This window comes from Pelmatolapia mariae, linkage group LG20 (genome assembly GCF_036321145.2).
Source record: "Pelmatolapia mariae isolate MD_Pm_ZW linkage group LG20, Pm_UMD_F_2, whole genome shotgun sequence".
NCBI lineage: Eukaryota > Metazoa > Chordata > Actinopteri > Cichliformes > Cichlidae > Pelmatolapia > Pelmatolapia mariae.
Genome location: NC_086244.1, coordinates 14444562 through 14455268, shown reverse-complemented (window position 1 = coordinate 14455268; position 10707 = coordinate 14444562). Strand labels below are relative to the sequence as shown.

Here is a 10707-nt window from a genome sequence, read left to right as displayed (position 1 = left end):
CAGTTCACATTCATATCAGTGGAAATGTTTCTTAACCTTTATACTCACACTCAGAAATCCATATAATGATTTTACACCACATTTATGTTAGCACTTGTAATTTTGGCAAACTATGGAGCAAGCTTTCTGTATTATTTTCAACACCTCTTTATTTAAAAAAAACCTCTTTCCTTTCCTTATTTCTAGTTTATTCAGTCATGTGTATTAAATTATTTATGTCTAATGTAAAGCCCTATATGACATAAATAATTAAACAGATTTGTTTAGAAGGAACAATTAAATCTTGTAAAGCTTTATATTTCAAATTTTGGTTGGAATAGGTCTCACTATATTCTGGTTGTGTCACCAGTAGATCAGACTGTCAGTTAAGTTAACAATAAAAATTTAATTTGAATATGAAGGACTTCTTCATGGTGGTGTCTTTAAAACTGGACAAGATGTGCCACTGAAGGCCGTGTAACATGACAGAAAGCCCCAGAACAGACAGACTCCTTCCCAATGTCAATAATGACCTTTAAGCCTTGCACTGCACAAGTACAGCACAGTCTTTACAATTTCAGAATGAATTTATCACAGTTTGTGGGAGTAATATACGAGACATGGGAGAAAATACATGCAACAGACAATACTGCAATACCATAAATTCAGGGGGAGACATGTCATATATGTTCTTGGTGACATCATTAAAATATATTTAAAAAATTAGATAAGAAAACAAGATAAATATATTCTTAATGCCAGAAGCTGGGGAAAAGCAAATAACGGTACAGCAGCCAAAACATGAAAGAAAATCTAGAATTTAAAAAAAAGCTTAAATGAAGCAGGATATGACAAAACCAAAAATCTGAAGAAGGTAAATAAATGATGAAGTTTATTTATTATAATAAGAGCTCAATAAGTAGTTATGAGATTAAAAAAAAGTAAGACAGTTGGTAAAAAGCTCTAATTTGGCTCCATAAAGTAAAATGGCTCAACAAATTTAATCAAATATCATGTAAACAGCTCAATATAGTAAAGTAAGGAGCTTAACGAGTAAAAATCAAAATAAAATATCTCAATAGGCCATGCACAAAGATTAGTGTAATTCAATAACATTTAAACATTTAAAGTAAAATACTATAAATTATCATTTAAAAAGAATTAAAGCTAAATAGAGTAAAACAGCTCATTAAATACAATTAAATATTATATAAAGAACTGAATATATAATATTAAGAAGCCCACTAGCGCGATCATTTTAAAAAAAAAAGATATACAGCAAAATGCTATGTAAAAGCTGAGTATCACAACGTAAGACGATCAAAACGTGAAAATCAGACTAAAATACAGTAAAATGTGGTGTACAAAGTTCATTGAGTAAAATATCTCAATAACTTTAATAAAAGAAAATAAATAAATAGATAATTAAAATAATCAAAAATGTTAAACTAGTACATAAAAATATGTATGAAGTCTTCTTAAGACCGATATCATAACAGCGGTGATCCCGCCCACAGCTGCAATCCTTAAAAACGCTGATTGGCCTATCTTTCAGCCAACCACGCCCCCAGAGTCCTCTCCGTCCCTCTGATTGATCTCTTCCACCGTCAGTCACCCCGTATACGAGTTCGCCTCTCGCCCTCCGCCTCCTCACCCAGCAGGTTGGGTTGAGAGGTCGGCTAGGGGACCGTGGACAGCTCCCGTCTGAGGAGCAGAGCAACACAGGAGGAGGAGAGGGCTGGATATGGGGGAGCCACCGCACAGGCCCGTATGATCGAGATAAAACACTTTTTACAAAGAGAGCGAGCTGGAGAGGCCTTAAGGAGGACCGGGGGGGAAACACACCGAGGGAGTGGAGGAAACACGGGGACACGGCTACTGACCCATCCCGGCGCATCACGGGAGAAGCGGCGAGAGAAAGGAGGAGAAGAAGGAGAGATAATTCCGCTCGACCTGATGGACTGAGAGGACAGATGAATGAAGACTGCCTACACTAACGCCTATAGATGCCTGGCCAAGGACCTGGACGCTTACGCCATGAACACGGACATGACAATGGACGGCATCGGCAGCCTGCATGGCGGGGTGGCGGTGAGCTCCGTGGCCCCTGATGCGGAGCTGATGAGCGGCCACAGCCCGCACCACGGCCGCGGAGGCTCGTCGGGACCCGGAGCGGCGGCGGCGGCTGCGGCGGCGGCGGCGTCCACCCTGCGGATACACCAGGACCTGGCGGCCGCCGCCGCGTCCTCCCGCTCGGCCATGGTGTCCGGCATGGCCACGATTCTTGACGGCAGCGGGGAGTACCGGCCGGAGCTGTCCCTGCCGCTGCACCACGCCATGAGCGTGCCCTGCGACACCTCCTCTCCCGGGATGGGGATGAGCGGCACCTACACCACGCTCACCCCGCTGCAGCCGCTGCCCCCCATCTCCACCGTGTCCGACAAGTTCCACCACCACCATCACCACCACCACCACCACCAGCGGCTCTCCGGGAACGTGAGCGGGAGCTTCACCCTGATGCGCGACGAGCGGGGACTGCCGGGGATGAACAACATTTACAGCCCCTACCACAAGGACCACATGTCCGGGATGGGTCAGAACCTCTCTCCGGTGCTGGGAAACGGCCTTGGCTCCATCCACAACACCCAACAGGGTCTCCACAATTACGGCACCACGACGCACGGGAGCCACGACAAGATGCTGAACTTCGACCACACAGCCTCTATGCTGGCCAGAGGGGACCACCACCACCAGCACCGAGGCCTCGGCGCTCCGGCTGGCGGGATGATGCCGCACCTGAACGGAATGCACCACCCGGGGCACCCGGCCGTTTCCTCGGCGGGCCACCACTCCCACTCTCACCCCCACCTCCAGTCTCCATCCCACGGGCCCGTGTTGGCTTCCACCCGGGAAAGAACGCCCTCCTCCTCGGGGACGCAGGGGGGGAACAGCTCGGGACAGCTGGAAGAAATCAACACTAAGGAGGTTGCGCAGAGGATCACGGCGGAGCTCAAGAGGTACAGCATCCCCCAGGCCATCTTCGCCCAGAGGGTGCTGTGCCGCTCCCAGGGGACCCTGTCGGACCTGCTGAGGAACCCCAAACCCTGGAGTAAACTAAAGTCAGGCCGGGAGACCTTCAGGAGGATGTGGAAGTGGCTGCAGGAGCCCGAGTTTCAGAGAATGTCCGCGCTCAGACTGGCAGGTAAGAGAGGAAAACAACCTGAGCTGCTCTGCTGCTGCTGCTGCTGCTTTGATTTGTTTTTGTGCCACAGCAAGAAGAAAAAGGAGAAATCCTCCACATTAAAACAAAATATCCTCAAATGATTCCTCAGCATTTATCACTAGCTGACTTTTAATCTTCTTGCTGGCTTTATTTTGGTTGGTTTCTCTCTCTTTCTCACTCCTCGTGGCTCCTCACGCGCCACTCCAATTTAGGTGAATGGTATTTATTTAGACTCACCGGTGTTATGATTACCATTATTGATCAATAACACAAAAGGATCGATGGGAAATGACAAGGTCATGGGATTTCCCTCCAACAATCCTCCTCTTTCAGTTTCCAGTCCCTCCATGGGAGCGAGGAAAACGCTGCACTAACACAAAAAATCTACTAGTTATTCTGCTTTAAATAACAACCAGATTAATAATAAATATATTTAAAAATCCAAGAAAATAAAACAACCATAAAACCTGCTAAACATCGCACAATATTTTTGGGTGTAAATATATATTCTCAGGGTTGAATATTCTTATAATGCTGGTGTTTTTACTGTCATTAGCTCCTTAAATGCTTATTGCATTGCGATTGCATTAGCATTTGGGTGGAGAAGTGTGATGGGGGCGTTCAGGAGGATGTGTTTTTGATTGTGTGGAGCTTGAAGCAATCAAAAAGCTGTGACATAAACACACGAAGGTCTGCAGAATCGGTGGGTCTGGTGCCCCCTCTAGTGAGGAACCTGTTCCCTGTCCCAGCCTCTATTGTCTGCAGGAGCAGCACTAAAACGGGCCAGTTCCCTCTTTTTAAAGGTCAGGTCATGGAAAGGCTTGCATTTAATTTCACACCAAGATGTGATAAACGTTTAATGTTTCTATTGGGATTTGGTCATCTATTTATCAAAACAGAGACATTTTCTTTGTAAATGTAGTAATTTTAGAGTCTTAAATTATATCAAAGGTTCTTTATTTTCATGTTAAAATGTAAAGCGCAGCACAAGTGACAGCAGTATTTGTATTTACGTGGTTTAGAATACGACTTTAAACTACCCACTGCACGTCCACATCTTAATACCTGCATACTTCATAGCTTGCTTGCTGGGAGTAAATTATAGCTACACATCTTTTCAGTTTTTGTATTAAACTTTTTTTTAGTGTCTCCCACAATACAAATATGCCTTTATATTGTTTTTACATGCAAAAACAGAAAATACAAAGAGAGGCCAGTTTATTTAAATCACATTAAAAATGCTTTTTTTCATGTTAATCTGAAAAAAAAATGTGTTTTTCATTAGGGCTGCATATTTTATTTTATTTTTTATTTTTTTGCTATAAACTGCATGATTTATGCACTGTGAGTGATTTAAAGTTACTTTTTTTTGCACAGTCATTCACACATATGACTTTTTGCTGTTTTTATATAAGTTAAAAAAGATCCCATATTGTTAAAATTGTGTCTTTATTTTCATTATGTCCCATTAAAAGCACAAATGATGAGTGTTTATATTTATCTGGTTTACCATAAGACTTTAAATCGTTAAAGTTGCATATTTTAGCTAATCTGCATGTCATCTATCCATATATATCCATATAGCCTTTAAAATTATTCTCTTTTTGTTTGTTTTAAAAATATATGCCAGGGTTTCTTGTGGCTTCAAAATTCATTTTGAAGTTTTAAATATGCAGATAAGTACAAATGCTTCGCATATACATAAAGGCAAAAAGTGTGTGTTACCTCACCTGATAGAAATCTTTGTATTTTCCTCTTATTTCTGACCATTTGTTAAACAAACATGAATTCAAACTTCAGTAAATTATGCCCTGTTAAAAACACAGATTAAAAATCTTTTTCTTTAATCATAAAACTGGTGATTTTCCTTTGGAAGGAAAGCCAAAACTCTGTGCCGAGATATTTTAGGTGCAGGAAATGTGCCTTCACATTGTTTTTATGTATGCAAAATTATAATTATCCAAAAGCTGAGAAAACACAAAGACAATCCAAAATATTACAAATTATTACAATTATACTAAGCATACTTTATCGTCATGGTGTCCTGGCTTAAGCGAAACGGTATTTATAGTTACCTGATGTGTGAAGTTTGTAATTATTGCATATTTAAGCTATAACCTGCATATTTTCAGTGGTGCATTCACCCTTGTTGTGTTAAACCTATAAGCTTAATTTATATATGTAGTGTCAGTGCCTCACTCTGTGTAAATATGCTTTTACATTGTTTTTATTTATGCAAAATTCCAAAGAAAACACAAATAAACATGAGATTAAAAAGTAAGAAAGAAGAGGAAATAAAGATAAAATGGATGTAAAAACTGTGTGGCGGCCCCAACAAGGATATCATTATTATTATTATTATTATTAGTAGTAGTAGTAGTAGTAGTAGTATTTTCACTGTACTGCTTAGGTAAACCATTAAACATCAACTTTTATGTTTCAAGTTTAAATAATACATAGTTTTCAAAATGTGTCAATTTGTATTTTAATTGTTGTTTTTTTAATAAAAAAAAAACATACCTTGTTTTTAAATTTGGGAGGCACGTGGCTTTCACTTTCAAATAAAAAGAGTGACATGTGGAGCAGCAAAGTGACAGATTTGTGAAACATTCAGTCGCAGCTACTTTGGTAGGATTTCTGACTAATGTAGAGTTTGGGATACTTGGGAATATTATAATCTTTAAAAGCTTAAAAAAGATTCTCAGGAACAATGTCTGCCTGTATTTTGCTATCCGCTGAAATCCACTTGTTTTATTGGTTGACTCAAGTTAATTAATCCCAGCTGCTTTCATAGGAGAAATAATCGGCACCAAATTAGTCTAAATAAAGAAATCTGGTAAATGCTCTTTTTTAGGGGATCACTATCTTTTTCATTTTAATTATACTCTTGATTTCAGTAGCTCTAAACAAACAAAATTACATATAAGATACCAGAGAACAAATGCAGATTTACCTGGAAGTAGTATTAAATTAAAATCTTTGTATTAAAATGATCATTATAAGGAATTCTTACCTTTTGTATTTTATTTTTTATTCATCATTTCTGTAAATAATCACTGTAAATTGAAAATGTTCATTATAAAAGTAATAAAAACTATAACATTTTGATAAGTTGCACATTTACATGCTTCATTATGAGTTTGTAAAATCTCCCACACAGACTAATGAACCCTCTAAAACCTGCATGATTATAAGCGCATACGGTGACACTAAGATGATAGCATACAGCATACAAATAATCATTTTATACATTTCTTTAAGTCACAGATAAATACATTAAATCATTTTCACCGGCTTAATGTGTTTATAGATTAGTACATTTTTAAATGTTATATCTAGCTGCTTTTATAGAGGCGGTGTAATATCCAACAATACGTCTTCAGCATGGCTGTTTTATGGGTTTTCTTTTGTTTTATACACATTTCCAGGACTTTCCATGAATATAGGATATTGATATTGGATTTTGTGGGTGAAATCAAGTAAATTGAAATTGATCCCTTTCACTCCTGGATATGTGCATTTGTCATGTGTGTGCGTCTCTTCAGTTTTTCATTCATTTATTTTTTTTCCTCTTTAGTAAACTCTATTTATCCAAAAATATAATAGATATGGTCTAATCTAATAAAATATGTTTGTTATCATACAGCCTATATGTCTTTCAATTTATATCATTACAGCTTTCTTATAATACTCATATTATCATAATATTTTAATTAGGTTTAATTATTGTTACTGTAATGAGATAAAAAAAAACAAAAAAACAAACACTTTATGTCAAGAAGAAAATCTACCAAATAAGAACACAAATCAAAATAAATGAGGCAAAAATATACAAATGATGAATGATTGGATCAAATTTGAAGTTAAAAATGTATTTATTCATCTATACAATGCATTCATATAACAAAATATTATTAAAAGATTTATCCGAATAACAAAAACAATTGCACTTGAGAAATTCAAATGAGTATGCAGTTAATTAAAACAAACAGCTTGTTTATCAGTAATATGTCAATGTAAAGGTGTTCCTACATTTTTCCTAAAACTATATATTTTCTGTTGTTTTTCCTACTAATAATAACATCGTAACAGCATTTTATGAACTTATGTCCTCTCTTATTTTATCGCTGTGATAACCCTTTTTATACCTTGTGAATGTCAGTGTTTTTGCAGGGTTTTTATTAAGAGTTTAAGAAGATTTTTATCTTATTCTTAAACCTTCAGATCTGCCATGGTTTCATCTGACACATCCTATGATGTACTTTGTAATATGATGCACCCAGTTCAGTATCCTTCTGAGTTTTGTAGAGACAGAAAAGGTCTTGACTATAACAATGCGTGACATCAGCCCAACATGGAGCGCTGATTCTTTAACATTCGATTGGAAATCAGTATTTAAGCATGCTGGATTTGTCTGTAGATTGCTGATGTGGATGAGATTATCTCTGCAGGATTTGACTGTAATTTCATTAGGGGTTCTTTGATTTTCGATGCTGGTATTTGACGATACAGGTTAATAGAAAATGACAGGAGAGAGTGGGTGGAGGTTGGAGCTGGAAGAGAGCAGGGGAGTGTTCATGTGATCTGTGCTCCCCTGTGTGTTGTAAAATGTCACAGGACAGCCTCGCAGTTATACCTCTGTCTGAGTGAGCTGCACTCATCTGCTTTCCCTAGGATTATACTGCATATCTCACACTCTCGGTCTTTTTTAACTTCAAATCTTTGCAAAGCCTGCAGTTTATTATGCTAAAGATTCTTCTTATTTAATTCTAAACATTGGGAAATACAAATATAATCCTCTTTTTTTATTTAGGTAGTTAACTAAGTGTACAATGTCTGATTTATAGAGTAAAAGGTAATTAAGTTTTCTGTTTATTAGTGTCTTTGTTGTCTAAAGCAGTTGTCAAAAGCTAGTTGTCATTTGTCTAAACAACTGTAGTATGTGTAAGATACTGCATAACCTTTTACGCAATATATTACCATAAAGAGTGTGGGAAAATATACGAATACTGCTGTTATTCTTCTCTACTGTAAATCAGTTTAAAGTAGGAAACTGTAGTACATTAGAACTGATGACATAATAGTACTGTAAAAGTAAAAGTGGAAAAGTGTTTTTTTCTCTCTCTTTTGCTAAGCCAGTAGTTTCCTCCTCCGGCAATAGGCTTACTATAAATATTATGTAATAGCTATGAAGCTGGTTCACAGAATAAAACGTACGAGACAACAACAAAGGCTATAAAATTCTTTTGGCCTCAGCCCACACTGGACTTTCGCTCAGGAAACTGGGGTTTGTGGCTCATCCAGCGCCATCATTTTTTAAATTGCTGTTATCTATTGACCTTGTTTTGTTTCCAGCTCCTGTTTAGTTTCTTACATTTCTTGTGCACACGAAAGCAATGGTAGTTTTACACAAAGTCTAAACATCATGGTTTGACTTGGCTGCGACGTCTGCTCTTTGGGCTAAGCTAGGCTATAGAAAAGCGCTCTCCGTATAATGTAAATCAGCTTTGGAGATGTTACATGTTGATGCCTTGATTTTAAATATTAATTCTGTTTGATTCTTGATGTGTAATTGGCATCCTGTGGTTTCTCAGATAATGGGTCAATATTTTGTTTCTTTATTTGAGTGTTTGCCAGGTGTTGCACTTTTGCTCTTTCCATTGTTCTCTCTCGCCTCTACGGTGATTTTAAAATTACCGCAGAAACAGGGAGGTGCAATCCTTAGATCAGCAACGCTACAAGCAACCAATAGAGGTGGGGTCAAAGGTCAGAGATGCAACACTCAGACAATAGATGGAGCAAATATTCCCTTGACCCTGAGATGAGCAGAGAGGAGAGGGAGGAGCAGCATGCAGGGGGAAAAGAAAAGAATTGAGAGCTGGGAGACAGGTTTATCTGGTAGCTAAATTCTCCATCATAATGGTCTTTACAGCACAGCAATGAAGGATAATAATAATTATGTGGTTATTTTGAGCATATATTTCCATTTCTTTACTCTCCCTATCATCTCAGACTCTGTCTAGAAATGTCTTAGTCATGCCTTTGTCCGTAAATTCTGAATATGATCCATATTTCTGGGGAAAAAATATGCAGGTCGGAACAAACTGTAGGAAAACTACAGAAGGAAGTTGATACACTTTCATCTCATTCAGTCCACTTATTTGCTTATTTGTTGTATTTATTTCTCGACAATAAACCATCAGCTAAACTTTGGAAACTAAAGTTTTCAATAATAAATGAGGGTTGAATGCTTTTCAGTCTATTAACATATTTTTGTTCAGGGTCTTTTGTAGGAAATTATTGTGAGACTGTGGGCATGGAAAAACAAAGCATTATCATTTTTTTCTAATTTTAAAAAGCATGTCCCAACCTCTAGTCTTGGCAGCTGGGGCTCTGTCCGCCAGGGTCTCCGTGTCTGGCCACCACCCGGCACTCAGTTGTAGGAGGAGTTCGGAGAGGCCAGTTGGAGAGACTTTTGGACTGCCTCGAAGAAATTCTGACAAACCATCAAGCAACTCCTCTACATCTTCCATAGAGGAAGCAGAATCTGGGGACGAGGGGGATGAGTCGTCCATCACCAGGGGTGAGGTCACTGAGGCAGTTAAACAACTTGGTGGAAGGGCCATGGGAGTGGATGAGGTTCATCCTCAATGTTGCGTGGAGATAAGGTGTGGTACCTCTGGATTGGCAGACCGCGGTGTTGGTTCCCCATCTTTAAGAAGGGGAACCAGAGGGTGTGCTCCAGGAGGATCACACACTTCAGTCTCCTGGGGAAAGTGTATGCCAGGGTCTTGTAAAGGAGTCCATCCGTTAGTTGAACCTCGGATACAGGAGGAACAATGCGGTTTCTTGGGTGAATCTGAGTTTGCCCAGCCAGTCTACATGTGTTTTGTGGACTTCTGTCCCTCTGAGTGTTCGGTGGGAGGTGCTTCGGGAGGGAGTATAGGGTGTCTGGCCTGTTGCCTCAAGCTATTTGATCCTTATACAACCGCTGCAAGAGCTTGGTCCGCATAGCCAGCAATAAGTCGGGCTCATTCCCGGGGGGGTTGGACTCCACTAGGGCTGCCCTTTTTCACCGATTCTGTTCATAATTTTTATGGACAGAATTTCTAGGCATAGCCAAGTACTGGATGGCTTCCACTTGGGCGGTCTCGCTGCTTTTCAGAGATGATGTGGTTCTGTTGGCTTCATCAGGTGGTGGCCTCCAGCTTGCACTGGAGTGGTTTGTGAAGTGAGGGGGAATGAAAATCAGCACCTCCAAGTGCGAGGGCGTGGTCCTCAGTCGGAAAAGAGTGGAGTACTCAGTCTGGGTCACGGACGAGTTACTGCCCCAAGTGGAGGTGTTTAAGTATCCCTGGCCCTGGATAAGTGGAAGAAAATGGATGGATAGATGGATGGCTATAGAAAGCAGAATTTCAGTAATGCTGTATATATATATTTGATGTTAGACAAGTATTACATGCTGCATAGAAGTAGGTAGAGAAATTGAAATGATGACGGTTAAT

At 39.3% G+C, this 10707-nt stretch overlaps 1 protein-coding gene across 1 annotated transcript in view; it reads left to right on the top strand.

Annotated features, from left to right (window-relative positions):
• Window positions 1-1566: 1566 nt before the first annotated feature.
• onecut2 (one cut homeobox 2) overlaps window positions 1567-10707 on the top strand; it is a 36116-nt gene continuing 26975 nt past the window's right edge. Inside the window, exon 1 of the mRNA XM_063463684.1 lies at window positions 1567-3181. Within this exon, the coding sequence (XP_063319754.1) occupies window positions 1957-3181 (1225 nt within the window). The 5' untranslated portion in view covers window positions 1567-1956. The remainder of the gene's footprint in view (window positions 3182-10707) is intronic.